This window comes from Oncorhynchus kisutch, linkage group LG29 (assembly GCF_002021735.2).
Source record: "Oncorhynchus kisutch isolate 150728-3 linkage group LG29, Okis_V2, whole genome shotgun sequence".
NCBI lineage: Eukaryota > Metazoa > Chordata > Actinopteri > Salmoniformes > Salmonidae > Oncorhynchus > Oncorhynchus kisutch.
In genome coordinates this window covers 28,335,579-28,351,729 of record NC_034202.2, presented here as the reverse complement: position 1 = coordinate 28,351,729, position 16,151 = coordinate 28,335,579, and the positions used below count along the sequence as shown (strand labels likewise).

Genomic DNA, 16,151 nt, shown 5'->3' with positions numbered 1-16,151 from the left:
TTTCACAATTCCTGACATTCAAACCTAGTAAGAATTCCCAGTCTTAGGTCAGTTAGGATCACCACTTTATTTTAAGAATGTGAAATGTCAGAATAATAGCAGAGAGAATGATTTATTTCAGCTTTTATTTCTTTCATCACATTCCCAGTGGGTCAGAAGTTTACACTCAACTACTATTTGATAGCATTGCCTTTAAATTGTTTAACTTGGGTCAAAAGTTTCAGGTAGCCTTCCACAATAAGTTGGTGAATTTTGGCCCATTCCTCCTGACAAAGCTGGTGTAACTGAGTTAGGTTTGTAGGCATCCTTGCTCACACACACTTTTGCAGTTCTGCCCACAAATTCCGGGTATGTCGATATAGTTCTTGTTTTACTGTGGATACAGATACTTTTGTACCTATTTCCTCCAGCATCTTCACAAGGTCCTTTGCTGTTGTTCTGGGATTGATTTGCACTTTTCGCACCAAAGTACGTTCATCTCTAGGAGACAGAACGCGTCTCCTTCCTGAGCGGTATGATGGCGTGGTCCCATGGTGTTTATACTTGCGTACTATTGTTTGTACAGATGAACATGGTACCTTCAGGCGTTTGGATATTGCTCCCAAGGATGACTTGTGAAGGTCCACAATTTTTTTCTGAGGTCTTGGCTGATTTATTTCGATTTTCCCATGATTTCAAGCAAAGAGTTTGAAGGTAGGCCTTGAAATACATCCACAGGTACACCTCCAATTGACTCAAATTATGTCAAATAGCCTATCAGAAGCTTCTAAAGCGTGACATAATTTTCCAAGCTGTTTAAAGTCACAGTCAACTTAGTGTATGTAAACTTCTGACCATTGGAATTGTGATACAGTGAATTATAAATGAAATAATCTGTCTGTAAACAATTGTTGGAAAAATTACTTGGGTCATGCACAAAGTAGATGTCCTAACTGACTTGCCAAAACTATTGTTTGTCAACAAGAAATTTGTGGAGTGGTTGAAAAATGAGTTATAATGACTCAAACCTAAGTGTACGTAAATCTCTGACCAGTGAGTGTATGGGTAGAGTCCAGTGAGTGTGTGGGTAGAGTTCAGTGAGTGTTCATAGAGCCAGTGCAAGAATATCAGTGAGAAAGAAAAGGGTGTCAATGTAAATTGTCCAGGTGGCCATTTGATGAACTGTTCAGCAGTCTTATGTCTTGGCGCTCAGGTACCGCTTGTAGTCTATTACTTGGGTGGCTGGAGTATTTGACAATTTTTAGGGCCGTCCTCTGACTCCGCTTGGTATAAAGGTCCTGGATGAACATTGATGCAGAAAGTCGAGATGCTCTCAATGGTGCAGCTGTCAAAGACACGGGAAGTAGGGATGCTGAGGGATGCAGCACCCCCTGAAAAATCAGAATCATTTCTAAATATTTAAAGAAACATTTTTGAATATAAAAAAAGTGCCCTGGGCCTTTAATAGTCCTGTAATAGCGGGCCGGTATAGCCGTCTGCAGCGCGAGGATATGAGTGACCATGAGGATTTTGAGGATCTGAGTGACCATGACAGATATCTTCAGCCTTCTGAAAAGGCATTGTCGTGCCTTTACAACTGTGTTGGTGTGTTTGGACCATGATATATCCTTAGTGATGTAAACACAGAAGAACTTGAAGCTCTCCAGTTGAACTGGGTATCACTTATAATAACACAAACATGAAGAGTGATCACACTGTCCATCTCATGTTTAGTAATAAGCTGTTTTAACATGAGAACCAATGAGGGGGAGTTTTTTGTTGTTGAGAAAGCCTTACTACTGGTTGCAGCTGTCAGGGTCAAAGTCTTCAGTCTCAACAAATGATCAGTCTTGCCTCTGGTGGAGTTTATGACAGCTGGAGCATGACACAGTGGCCTGATTTTGGTGTGAGTCATATTGGCCTCTGGTAACTCAGGAAGGAGTATGGGTGTGCTTTCTCCTGTTGTAATGGGTTTGCCTGTCCCAGTATGTCAGTCTATTTCTGTGCCCTATGATACCACAATGTTTTAAAAACAAACCCCTCCCCACCCAAACATGCCATTTGGCTCCCTTCTGCACTGTTGCTCTAACAATCCGAGACAGAACTGAATTTTCCCCTGCTTTCTATGTTCTCCTAAACAGGCTGTATTAGCCCAATGACTCTTTATGTCAGTAAGGAGTCCCCTGCACTAGAGGAACTTCAATTCAATTTAGATAGATCCTACAATAGTAATATATTAAACAGGGCCTGCATTTCACGTGCGCTACAATTTACAAGCAATATTAGTGAGCAGACAGCTCAACTGTATTCCAGAATAACATGATATAGTTGTAATAAAGTGGGAGGGTCTTGTTAAAACATAAACAATCAGGATGGGAGGGTCTTCAGACTGTAGATTAAAAGTGATTGAGCAATATGGGTCCTTCCTCTTGTGAGGTACCCCACCCCCAGAGGCCTCAAGAAAGCAGTGCCATTGGCCTTAATGCAGCTTCCTTCCATTATTCCTGTGTTGCAGAAGCCCGAGCTTCTCCATCTAACAAACACAAGAGGCAAACCAAGGGTTGGAAACTTCTCCCAGTCAGTGGAGACCGAGCAACACTTGTATAATATTACACATTGAGGACCGATAGAATAGCAATATATCTGACAAACAGTCAAACATTTGTGTAGGCCTATGACATATTTCATGAATGCATTATGTAATGTAAAATAGATTCCGAGATTTACTTTAGACACACACACACACACACACACACACACACACACACACACACACACACACACACACACACACACACACACACACACACACACACACACACATGCTGTGTCTCTTCCAGCCTTTGGGTTGTATGTATTGGGTTCCAGCTGATTGTCTGCTATCCACCCTCTTCGTCATCTGTTGTGGAATAGAACATGTGTCAGGGCATGATTCCCTTGCGTTGTTCAGTTTGTGTAAAACAAACTTTGGAGTTAAACCACCAGGGATGACACTGACTGGGGAAGCAGTCCCGTTCTTCTCAGAAAATGGTTTCATAACAAATAACAGAGAACTTGTGTGTTGGCGTTTGTATTAGTGTTTTTGTGGAAATTATTACATTGAAACGGCATAGAAGATAACTTATGCTGAATTATGTAAGGACTAAAATAATCTACAAAACAATTTATTGCATTTCTCACTGTTTCTTGTCTCATTGTCCCTTTTTGTTTGATTTTAGGCAACCCGATAAAGTCAGGGTGGTTTGGACCAGAAGAAATAGGCGTATGTGCTCTAAGGTAAAGACTCACCCAGTTTTACTTACCTCAAATCAGCACATCTTTTATCCCACCAGGATGGCAGGGATGCATTTCCATAATTTGTATCATGTTTTGATGTAGTCTTGTTGTCTTGATCTCTCTCTTTAGCTTCATGGATGGCAGCCGGGCATCAAGAACCCCTACAGGGGGATGGTGGTTTGGCCCGTACCTGAAAATGTGGATATCTCCCTCACACTCTTCAGGGTAAATATCATCCCATGGGTATTCATGAGTACACTGCACCATAGATATTTGCTTCTGTGATAAATAATCTTTAGACATTTCTAATGTAAATTGACAACGTGCAACAACATGTGTCCTTTTCCCCTGTCAATTCCATCTCTGTACTTACCCACTAGGATCCCCATTCTGATGTGTTTGAAGACAAAGACTGGACATTTGTCATTGAGAGTGTGAGTGTACTTTCTGCCTCTATCTAATACAATATCTCATAGCATTGAAATATAGAAGTTCTTTAAAGATCATCTAATGGTACCACTAAAGCCCACTGATGAATGTATCCCTGCTGCTTGCCTTGCAGGAGACAAAGGGTCAACGTAAGGTCTTGGCTGCAGTGGACGTGAATATGAAGAAGTTTGCCAGTGCCACTCCCACTCAGCAAGACCTGACATTGAAGCTGAAGCCCATGTCTGTCAAGGTGCTAGAGGCCACTCTGAAGCTCTCCCTGTCCTGTGTGTTTCTCAGAGAGGGGAAAGCCACGTGAGTCCATCCCATAATATCCCACTAATGATAGATTCATAATTACCACTACAGTAATAACATCAGTAATGACTTCATTATGTATTTTAGATGACAATGCTGTGTTACTCTCCCACAGTGACGAAGACATGCAGAGCCTGGCCAGTCTGATGAGTGTCAAACCCACAGACATCGGTAACCTTGACGACTTCAACGAGAGTGATGAGGAGGAAGACAGGAGGTCTAGTGCTGGAGCTAGCATTAGCAAAGCTGCCGCAGGTACACTTCAATTATACACTCATACATACATCGTCAGATAAAACCTTACCTTATTTGATGCTTTCTGTTGTTCATCTCTCTATTTGATGCTTTCCTTTCTCTCCAATAAATAATGGCATCCCCACTCTATCGCTTCATTTTTTAAAAGTCTATCTCCTGTCCCTTCTTTTTAATTCTCATTGCTTTCTTTCACCACTTTCTCTGCCAGCTCCTCTCCCTCCTGCTTGCCCGGTGCCTCCCCCGGGAAGGAGGCCTGCACCTCTAAAGAAACCCCCTGTCATAGGTACCCTGCCTCTCTTCCCCTTGTTCTGTTCTTCATCTTGTTCTGGCCTAGAGCTGATGGATGCACCAGTTCCATTAGTTCCACCAGTTCCTTCAGTTCCATCAATTCCCCCAGTTCCATCAGTTCCATCAGTTCCCCCAGTTCCCCCAGTTCCATCAGTTCCATCAGTTCCCCCAGTTCCATCAGTTCTACCAGTTCCACCAGTTCCCCCAGTTCCATTAGTTCCCCCAGTTCCCCCAGTTCCATCAGTTCCATCAGTTCCCCCAGTTCCATCAGTTCTACCAGTTCCACCAGTCCCCCAGTTCCATTAGTTCCCCCAGTTCCATCAGTTCCACCAGTTCCACCAGTTGCACCAGTTCCCCCAGTTCCATCAGTTCCACCAGTTCCACCAGTTCCATCAGTTCCACCAGTTCTATCAGTTCCATTAGTTCCATTAGTTCCCCCAGTAGTTCCACCAGTTCCATTAGTTCCCCCAGTTCCACCAGTTCCATTAGTTCCACCAGTTCCATTAGTTCCATCAGTTCCACCAGTTCCACCAGTTCCACCAGTTCCCCCAGTTCCATTAGTTCCACCAGTTCCCCCAGTTCCCCCAGTTCTATCAGTTCCATCAGTTCCCTCACTTCCACCAGTTCCATCAGTTCCCTCAGTTCCACCAGTTCCATGAATGATGCTGCCTTGACAAGTGATTACTGAAGCTTCACTTCTTTCTCAATCTGCATGATGGTACTCCCTGATTTACCTATGAATTGCTTTGAATTATTTTCAACATAAGTATCCCCCAGCAAGAGCGTGCTGTAGGTTTGTCTGGCCTGTCTAATGAGAGTGATTTTGAGCAACATAGAAATGATTAGTAGCATCAACCAGGGGCACTTTTGAACCTGTTTGCTTTCGTTTAAGACTTCCAGTGTTACTGTAAGATAACAAAAATGTTCTCTGCATTATTAACAGGAAATTGTGGTTTAGAAAAAGTAAAAGTAACATCAGTGCACGTCTTAAGGCATGCCTTGTAGTATCCCACTTTCCACCAGGTCATCGCTCTCACTCATTGGTTTATGCTATTTATCTTCCCTCTTTCCACCAGGTGGCTCTCACTCATTGGTTTCTGCTATTTATCTTCCCTCTTTCCACCAGGTCATCGCTCTCACTCATTGGTTTCTGCTATTTATCTTCCCTCTTTCCACCAGGTCATCGCTCTCACTCATTGGTTTCTGCTATTTATCTTCCCTCTTTCCACTAGGTCATCGCTCTCACTCATTGGTTTCTGCTATTTATCTTCCCTCTTTCCACTAGGTCATCGCTCTCACTCATTGGTTTCTGCTATTTATCTTCCCTCTTTTCACTCTCCTTTCCTTGTTGCTGCTAGTACCTGAGTCTTTTCTCAGTAGTCTCCCAGGGGCTCTGAGTGGCCCTGCAGTGGACTTGAAGCCTCGGGGTGTTAGCATCTCTCAACCCCCATCCGACCCACAAAGAAGGACCCGATAAATGGCAGTTCATAGGTCAAAGGCCACCTACTTTATCACATTAGCCATTATATGTCTTTAAGTTTGACTCATAGAGGTTTGAGTGTCTCATGCTGTAGTTTTTCTTACACTATCATATTTCTGTCCTCTCCTGTCCTTTATGACTGATGCCCCCCCCCCTCTTCCTCTACTGCAGCTCGCTCAAATGTCTTCAGACCTCAGATTGTATCAACTTATCAGCGTCCCTCCTCCCCCTCTATCTTTTCCGCTGCTGCTTCTCCTCAAGATAAAAACACTTTTACTGCCCTATCCCAGCCAGACCCACCGCTCCCGAAACCCCAGCTCTCAAACCCTGAGCCAGGTAGCCAAAGCTGATAACTTTGTGTTACTTCTGTAGTTATAGCTTGTGTAGCTTGTTTCTCTTCGGTTGTATTATATTGGAGCGTGAGACAAGCTGACTTGCTGCTATGTCTTCACTCTTAATTCTGGTTGCTGAACTAATTATACAATTTTTCTCTTCTCCCTTCCTTTGTTTACCTACAATCTTTGACTTCTCTTTCTCTCTCTCGCTCCCTCTCGCTCTCCCTCTTTCTCGCTCCCTCTTTCTCGCTCCCTCTCTCTCAATTCAATTCAATTCAATTCAAGGGCTTTATTGGCATGGGAAACATGTGTTAACATTGCCAAAGCAAGTGAGGTAGACAACATACAAAGTGAATATATAAAGTGAAAAACAACAAATTAACAGTAAACATTACACATACAGAAGTTTCAAAACAGTAAAGACATTACAAATGTCATATTATATATATATACAGTGTTCTAACAATGTACAAATGGCTAAAGGACACAAGATAAAATAAATAAGCATAAATATGGGTTGTATTTACAATGGTGTTTGTTCTTCACTGGTTGCCCTTTTCTCGTGGCAACAGGTCACAAATCTTGCTGCTGTGATGGCACACTGTGGAATTTCACCCAGTAGATATGGGAGTTTTTCAAAATTGGATTTGTTTTCGAATTCTTTGTGGATCTGTGTAATCTGAGGGAAATATGTCTCTCTAATATGGTCATACATTGGGCAGGAGGTTAGGAAGTGCAGCTCAGTTTCCACCTCATTTTGTGGGCAGTGAGCACATAGCCTGTCTTCTCTTGGGTCTAATTGTGCTGCTGTCCTGGGGCTCTGTAGTGGGTGTTTGTGTTTGTGAACAGAGCCCCAGGACCAGCTTGCTTAGGGGACTCTTCTCCAGGTTCATCTCTCTGTAGGTGATGGCTTTGTTATGGAAGGTTTGTGAATCGCTTCCTTTTAGGTGGTTGTAGAATTTAGCAGCTCTTTTCTGGATTTTGATAATTAGTGGGTATCGGCCTAATTCTGCTCTGCATGAATTATTTGGTGTTCTACGTTGTACACGCAGGATATTTTTGCAGAATTCTGCGTGCAGAGTCTCAATTTGGTGTTTGTCCCATTTTGTGAAGTCTTGGTTGGTGAGCGGACCCCAGACCTCACAACCATAAAGGGCAATGGGCTCTATGACTGATTCAAGTATTTTTAGCCAAATCCTAATTGGTATGTTGAAATTTATGTTTCTTTTGATGGCATAGAATGCCCTTCTTGCCTTGTCTCTCAGATCGTTCACAGCTTTGTGGAAGTTACCTGTGGTGCTGATGTTTAGGCCAAGGTATGTATAGTTTTTTGTGTGCTCTAGGGCAACAGTGTCTAGATGGAATTTGTATTTGTGGTCCTGGTGACTGGACCTTTTTTGGAACACCATTATTTTGGTCTTACTGAGATTTACTGTCAGGGCCCAGGTCTGATAGAATCTGTGCATAAGATCTAGGTGCTGCTGTAGGCCCTCCTTGGTTGGTGACAGAAGCACCAGATCATCAGCAAACAGCAGACATTTGACTTCGGATTCTAGCAGGGGGAGGCCGGGTGCTGCAGACTTTTCTAGTGCCCGCGCCAATTCGTTGATATATATGTTGAAGAGGGTGGGGCTTAAGCTGCATCCCTGTCTAACCCCACGACCCTGTGTGAAGAAATGTGTGTGTTTTTTGCCAATTTTAACCGCACACTTGTTGTTTGTGTACATGGATTTTATAATGTCGTATGTTTTACCCCCAACACCACTTTCCATCAGTTTGTATAGCAGACCCTCATGCCAGATTGAGTCGAAGGCTTTTTTGAAATCAACAAAGCATGAGAAGACTTTGCCTTTGTTTTGGTTTGTTTGGTTGTCAATTAGGGTGTGCAGGGTGAATACATGGTCTGTTGTACGGTAATTTGGTAAAAAGCCAATTTGACATTTGCTCAGTACATTGTTTTCATTGAGGAAATGTACGAGTCTGCTGTTAATAATAATGCAGAGGATTTTCCCACGGTTACTGTTGACACATATTCCACGGTAGTTATTGGGGTCAAATTTGTCTCCACTTTTGTGGATTGGGGTGATCAGTCCTTGGTTCCAAATATTGGGGAAGATGCCAGAGCTAAGTATGATGTTAAAGAGTTTTAGTATAGCCAATTGGAATTTGTTGTCTGTATATTTGATCATTTCATTGAGGATACCATCAACACCACAGGCCTTTTTGGGTTGGAGGGTTTTTATTTTGTCCTGTAACTCTTTCAATGTATTTGGAGAATCCAGTGGGTTCTGGTAGTCTTTAATAGTTGATTCTAAGATCTGTGTTTGATCATGTATATGTTTTTGCTCTTTATTCTTTGTTATAGAGCCAAAAAGATTGGAGAAGTGGTTTACCCATACATCTCCATTTTGGATAGATAATTCTTCGTGTTGTTGTTTGTTTAGTGTTTTCCAATTTTCCCAGAAGTGGTTAGAGTCTATGGATTCTTCAATTGCATTGAGCTGATTTCTGATGTGCTGTTCCTTCTTTTTCTGTAGTGTATTTCTGTATTGTTTTAGTGATTCACCATAGTGAAGGCGTAGACTCAGGTTTTCCGGGTCTCTATGTTTTTGGTTGGACAGGTTTCTCAATTTCTTTCTTAGATTTTTGCATTCTTCATCAAACCATTTGTCATTATTGTTAATTTTCTTCGGTTTTCTATTTGAGATTTTTAGATTTGATCTCTCTCTCTCTCTCTCTCGCTCTCTCTCTCACTCTCTCTCACTCTCTCTCTCTCTCTCACTCTCTCTCTCTGTCGATCCCCTTCATCACCTCTCTTCTCTCAGTCCGGCAGAGGGAGTGGGGGAGGCCAAGGCCTGTGTCAGGTCCCTCTGGCCTGTCCCCCTCCTATTTCTGTCCCTCTCCCAGAGATTCCATGGCCCCTGTCCCCCCTGTACCCCTGTTGACTAGCCTAGACCTGGATGCCCTGTGTAACCCTGACTCTCCTCCCCTTTCCATCCCCTTCCCTAAATCCTCACCTCCTGTCAAATGTATTTTTCTCTCACAACCTTCCAACTCCTCACCCTAACACCCACCATAAACTTGCCCTAGTTGTTGCCCCTCTCTCTCACCCTCTACCCAAGCCTGTCCCTCTGCTTCCTGCTACTGTCCCTGCCTCAGCTGTTCTCACTGCCTCCCAGTCAGGTACTGAACTAACAGGTCTCACAGCATGAAAACCATTAGGACATGGGAGGGCAACTAGCTCCAAGACGTCAGCCTAGTTTCATCAATAAAACCATTCTGGACAGTTTGTCCCTTGCCCGACACTACCTGTTGGCAAAGCACTGAGACAACCACAATATTCCACGGCCAAATGTAGCTTTAACTCAATTAATTTCAATGCCTGTGAGCAGTGCTGAAGGCACAGTACCAATGAAGTGGTGTACTTAGCTAAGAATATATCCTGCACAAAGTACCTGTTGTCTGTAGACAGAATGACACATTCTGTTGCATATGTAATGGAGTAGAACGTTCTGTTACTGCTGCCAGTAAAATATCAGTTCTAACAGCACTTACATACTGTATAAATCATGTTATGCACTGTTGAGTGCCGTAATTGTACACACTGAAATAACATAATATTGTACGTTATCCCCATGACATGATGTGTGAATGTATGCGTGTTTTACAGAGATACAGAGGGAGTTGAAGACTCTCACAGAAGAGGACTACCACAGTCCTACTCTTGGTGAGACATTCTGCCATGTTCTCGCTATATTTATACTATCAGTCTAATGTGCAAACTGTTCTAATCCCCGATCACACCCCCTCGGGCCTTATTGCTTAATTATAGGATAATCTATATGTTTTACTCCCTGATTGCTTTAGGTCCGAAACTGTCAGAGCAGCAGACGGCGTCTGTGTCCAGTGAGACCGTTCCCCTGGCTCTGAGAGGGGATGAGTCTCCTCACTCCCCCAGGACCGTTGGTGCCATCAAGATCACGAACCAACAAGCCTCTGCTGAGAAAGCTGTGGGGTTGAAAGATGCCAGTACTATTAAAGGGTGAGTTCCTAGTGATGGTACACCGTACGTACAGCCACTTCACAGCTTGGACCTCACACGTTGATTTTTAAATGGAGTTGTTGCTGTCTTGTTGCTGTGTGATGTAGTAGGCAGTGGTATTCAAAGTCGGGGTCTAGTGGGGTCACTGGGGAACTGCAGCAGTGTCGGCAAAATTAACAAAAAGTAAGAGTACAGATTATTGTATGGGACAATATTCAAACATTTTTGAGAAAGATTATTTGAAAAATAATAATGAATTGAAATTGAAATGGCCGCTTTTGTCTCTATTGATTGCTATAATTTTTTGCCTAACCATAAAATGGATGCCAATGGATACAAAAGTTTTATGGAGTGAAAGGAACCATTGCCATGATTTCAGCTTTACAGCAATAGTGCAGAGACACGCTGTAATCTGACCTCCTGCTTGAAGGATCCCTGTTGATTCATAAAGGGCAGAAATAGGCCTATGTATGGCCTCAAACAGGGAGGATTGGTAAAGAGTGGCATGTATGTCTCTAGTGTCTGGTATTTATACCCATAATTACTCACCCCCTCCCCTTTGTCTTGTTACACCTACTTTCATTTCACCTTCTATAAAGCACAACCCTCCCTAACACTACTGGTTCATGACCCTGCCAATGTGTGTGACCTGCCTGCTGTGTTCCCCGCAACCTCCCTGCTCTCAACGTCTGAGCTCTGACACCAAGTATCTTTGTTCCTCAGTTCTGGGCAAGATGTCGACCCAGCAACTGGTGTTCCTGGCCCTATTCACACAGAAGTCTCAGCAGAGCTTATTCCAGCGCTCCCTCCTCCATGGCCTTTCTCTAGCCCAGAGACAGAAGCACCAGAGAGCACTACCCCTAAAGAGCCTTCTACCAACATCATGGGAGCTTTTAGTGCTGATAACATGCCATTGGCTGAAAAAAAGCCTGACTTTAAACAGAAATCCAATGAGACCAAAGAAGTGCCTTCTCAACCTGCCAAACCAGAGGACAACTCTGCCTCAACCCCGGGTGAAAAACCTTTTAGTGCAGACAAGCCGCCATTGGCTGAGCTCGACCTTGATGACATAATCATAGAGACGCCTGATCCGTCAGTCATGGCCGGTAACTTATTTTTGGAGGACAATGCAAATGAAGAAACATCAAAAGTGGGCGCAGTAAAGAGGTCACCATTCAGCACCTTGATGACTGGAATGGATCATCAGGATGGAAGGTAAGTGTGACATTCCGTAGACAAGCACACACTAATACTGTGCTGCAGTTTCATCCTTTTTCCTCATCCTCATGTGATGATGTATAATAACATGTCATCCGTACAAGCCTAAACACTATACTGGGCTATTTTACAGACACTATTTGTGTGTTTATTGAAAGCTCCTCTTTGTTTCTCCTTAACACAAAAAATTGCAAGTGTACTCACACACGTGCACACATATACACACACACACACACACGGACGCGCATGCACACACACACACACTTCTGAGAATAATATCTCCATTGATGCTCAGACCCTTAACATCAATGTCCCTTTCCACAGTGTTGAACGGACAGCTGATCCAGAGTCAACTGGAGTGCCAACATCAATGGAGCTCCACGTAGAGCACGGTCCAGTTGACACAAAGACACTTCCAGAGATTGGAAACATCACGTGTGGAGATGCAGCTGAGAAGCACGCCAAAGGCCTAGAGCACCCCGTTGATAAGAAGCACGGGAAACAGAGCCCAGTGCCTCAATCACCTTGTTTATATGACCTCAACAGGTCAGATGAAGACAAGGACATTTTGAAAAACATGGCAGCTCTGAAGGCAGGTCCTCCCAGCAAAGACAAGGAAATTATGAAAAGCATGGCTGCCCTGAAGGCAGGTCCTCCCAGCAAAGACAAGGAAATTATGAAAAGCATGGCTGCCCTGAAGGCAGGTCCTCCCAGCAAAGACAAGGAAATTATGAAAAACATGGCTGCTCTGAAGGCAGGTCCTCCCAGCAAAGACAAGGAAATTATGAAAAGCATGGCTGCCCTGAAGGCAGGTCCTCCCAGCAAAGACAAGGAAATTATGAAAAGCATGGCTGCCCTGAAGGCAGGTCCTCCCAGCAAAGACAAGGAAATGAAAATGCCAATCAAAGCGAAAAGGCCGTCATGGACTGAGGAGGTTATGGGCTCCAAAGAGAATGATAAGAAACAGATGGACCATCAACCCCGGGATGAGAAGGCCTCATTATCACAAGCTGATGAGCACAAATCAGCCACTCTAGAAGTTCAAGTGAACAAGAGTGTAGAGGAGTCACATAGTTCTGAATGGAACGCAGCGAAAGAGGAAGCAGGCTTTTTGGAAGAACACAGAAGAGATGCTAACTGTGTTCTGAAAGAGCGGTAAGTGAGAGCACATCTTATTAGCATTTTCCTCTCTACGAAATGTCCTTTAACCTTGTCAACCTTTCTATTGTCCAACTCTCATTTCCTCTGTCACACTCCATGTCCTGTTCCTTGTCACCTTCTGTCTCTCTTTCAGTTCTTCTGACCATGTGTCATCAAAAGCAGAAACAATTCCCTTGTCAGGCAGTGTCAGTGTAGATAAAACCATAGAATTAGATGTACTATCAAACAGTAGTTATTCCATTTCTATGCGTAAAATCATGGATGCTACTCCAGTAAGCCTAGAGACACCCAAAATGCCTGATCCCCCGCAATATGAAGTCCTTGAACCTATGATCCAATTGAGATTCACATTATACACCATAGCTGAGGATGCAATGGAGAATGTAGAACTGCCAGAGAAGACAGACCCACAGCCTCAGCCTCCAACAGTGGCCCTGGAGCAGCCAGAGGTTCCACTCTGGAAGGCCCTGGAGGAGAAAGCTAATGATCAGGAACCAGAGCAGGACTCTGGAGAAGTGATGATCAAAGATGAAGTCCTCAGGGAGGAACAGGGGGAAGTAGATGAGAACATGTTAGTGCCAGATGTAGAATCACTGGAGACAGGGTAAGTGTGGAAGGAAGGGAGGCATCTCTATAACACTGAGAATAATTGATGACTTCAGGGATACCCCAGTTCAAGTTTACCATATATGTGTGAATTATGGTCTGGAGGTAATCCTTGGCAATAGTTCAAATGTAAGACAATGCCTGGCCCTGTCCTACAGTTATTTTGAGTGTCTGATCTGTAAGTATTCACTGTGTCATAATACTGATGTCCTTCACATATGTTTGCCCTCTCAGCTCAGACAACGATGTTAAACCAGAAGCTGCTATTATCAGAGTTGAGGGTCACAAGCAAATCATCTCAGATGAATCAGAGCTGCTCCAGATGCCAGCTACCCCAGAGCCCACTGCCCAGTATTCTGCTTCCCCAGAGCCCACTGCCCAGTATTCTGCTACCCCAGAGCCCACTGCCCAGTATTCTGCTTCCCCAGAGCCCACTACCCAGTATTCTGCTTCCCCAGAGCCCACTGCCCAGTATTCTGCTTCCCCAGAGCCCACTGCCCAGTCTTCTGCTACCCCAGAGCGCACTGCCCAGTCTTCTGCTACCCCAGAGCCCACTGCCCAGTCTTCTGCTACCCCAGAGCCCACTGCCCAGTTTTCAGCTACCCCAGAGCCCACTACACAGTCTTCAGCTACCCCAGAGCCCACTGCCCAGTATTCTTCTACCCCAGAAGCCACTGCCCAGTATTCTTCTACCCCAGAGCCCACTGCCCAGTATTCTTCTACCCCAGAGCCCACTGCCCAGTATTCTTCTACCCCAGATCCCACTGCCCAGTATTCTGCTTCCCCAGAGCCCACTGCCCAGTATTCTGCTTCTCCAGAGCCCACTGCCCAGTATTCTGCTTCCCCAGAGCCCACTGCCCAGTATTCTGCTTCCCCAGAGCCCACTGCCCAGTATTCTGCTTCCCCAGAGCCCACTGCCCAGTCTTCAGCTTCCCCAGAGCCCACTGCCCAGTCTTCAGCCAACCCAGAGCCCACTGCCCAGTCTTCAGCCAACCCAGAGCCCACTGCCCAGTCTTCAGCTAACCCAGAGCCCACTATCCATTCTTCTGCTACCCCAGAGCCCACTACCCAGTCTTCAGCTACCCCAGAGCCCACTACCCAGTCTTCTGCTACCCCAGAACCTACAGTGACCCAGTCTTCTGCTACCCCAGAGCCCACAGTGACCCAGTCTTCTGCTACCCCAGAGCCCACTACCCAATCTACAGCTACCCCAGAGCCAACTGCCCAGTCTTCTGCTACCCCAGAGCCCACTACCCAGTCTTCTGCTACCCCAGAGCCCACTACCCAGTCTTCTGCTAACCCAGAGCCCACTACACAGTCTTCTGCTACCCCAGAGCCCACTACCCAGTCTTCTGCTACCCCAGAGCCCACTGCCCAGTCTTCTGCTACCCCAGAGCCCACTACACAGTCTTCAGCTTCCCCAGAGCCCACTACACAGTCTTCAGCTACCCCAGAGCCCACTACCCAGTCTTCCGAATCACTTAGAAAACAGATGATTGAAGAGGAAAATGGTAAAGATAGTGTACCGTCAATATCGACTACACCCCTCCTGGATCTCCCCGCGAAGGCTGTCGGTAGCTTCACCATGGAGCGCACATTGCTGTTAGACACGCCTGTGTCAGTGGAAGGAGACATTTCTCCAGCTGGAGAGTCAGATGTTAAGAAGAAAGAGGGGCCATGCGATATGAAGCGTCCTCCCAGTAGGGAGGCTGTAACTGAGGCAGAAAGGCCTCTGCGGGCTACTTTAGAGGAGGAAACTAAGGAGAAGGGGACAGAGGGAGTAGGCATGAGCACATTGGAGCCAACAAAGAATACCTTGCAAACAGGGTAAGTTTACTGGGGGGTTGAACACATCACAGCATGGCATAAAGTGTCTGTGAGGCACATTTACACTAGACATGCATAATTGTGGTGGTGTTGACATTTTTTTAATGTTTTAATGCTCGCCAACAAGTGCCAATAACACTGTGTTTAGGCTATAACTTTTCTGGAGACTAGTCATTTTCCCCATATTAGAAGTCATTACCTATGGATCATGACTCTATGGATTCCAGTCCTTCTGTTGGTTTCAGATTAGTGTCCAATCAAGTGTGTCATTTCATATCTGTATCCGTGGCAGCCCATCTAGACAGGTGTCTGTAACAGACATTTACTTTCACTGTGACAGTTCAGGAGCCTTTGACACACCATCGACTGAGGAGGCCCAATTCACCCTTCTCGGAAAAATAGATTGTATCTGGAAAAATGTGCTGTTGTCCACACTGAGTGTGAGGAAGGTGCAAGTCAGTCAGGTTCTTCCATGTTCTGCCCAGGACACCCCAACAATGAGCAGCAGGTAGATCCAGTGTCAAAGAAGAGCGCTGAGAGCACATCGGAGGTGTTGGAAGATGAGTAGGTTCCTGTAGCTGTACAGGAGGAGGGTCTTGATGTTGATGTCTTCATGAGATTATTAGTGGGTGCCCTGTACAGTTTAGTCATTTAGCAGATGCTTTTATCAAGAGCGATTTACAGGAGCAATTAGAGTTTAAGTACCTTGCTCCAGGGGCACATTGGCAGATTGTTCACCTAGTCGGTTCAGGGACACAAACCAGCGACCTTTCGGTTACTGGCCCAACGCTCTTAACCACTAGGCTACCTGTGGCCTGTACAGAGGGTAACTCTGAGAGGCAACCGAGGCTTACTCAGCTTTGTCAGCATTGATCAGCATGGCCACAGGCATTTTAGGGACATTTAGTACCCTTGCTTGTAAAGGCATGTTAGCAATAAG

The 16,151-nt window shown here is 44.9% G+C and overlaps 1 protein-coding gene across 3 annotated transcripts in view; it reads left to right on the top strand.

Moving 5' to 3' along the window:
- Positions 1–16,151, top strand: part of LOC109873676 (EH domain-binding protein 1-like protein 1) — a 41,673-nt gene that overhangs the window by 9,514 nt on the left and 16,008 nt on the right. The window contains exons 2-12 of one of the 3 annotated variants that reach the window (XM_031809644.1): positions 3,198–3,255; positions 3,385–3,480; positions 3,636–3,689; positions 3,818–3,996; positions 4,115–4,254; positions 10,028–10,084; positions 10,225–10,399; positions 11,123–11,614; positions 11,942–12,209; positions 12,372–12,772; positions 13,619–15,211. In XM_031809644.1, coding sequence (XP_031665504.1) covers positions 3,198–3,255; positions 3,385–3,480; positions 3,636–3,689; positions 3,818–3,996; positions 4,115–4,254; positions 10,028–10,084; positions 10,225–10,399; positions 11,123–11,614; positions 11,942–12,209; positions 12,372–12,772; positions 13,619–15,211 — 3,513 coding nt within the window. Of the gene's footprint in view, positions 1–3,197; positions 3,256–3,384; positions 3,481–3,635; positions 3,690–3,817; positions 3,997–4,114; positions 4,255–10,027; positions 10,085–10,224; positions 10,400–11,122; positions 11,615–11,941; positions 12,773–13,618; positions 15,212–16,151 lie in introns of all 3 variants that reach the window. The other 2 variants (XM_031809643.1, XM_031809645.1) reach the window with 2 other exon arrangements.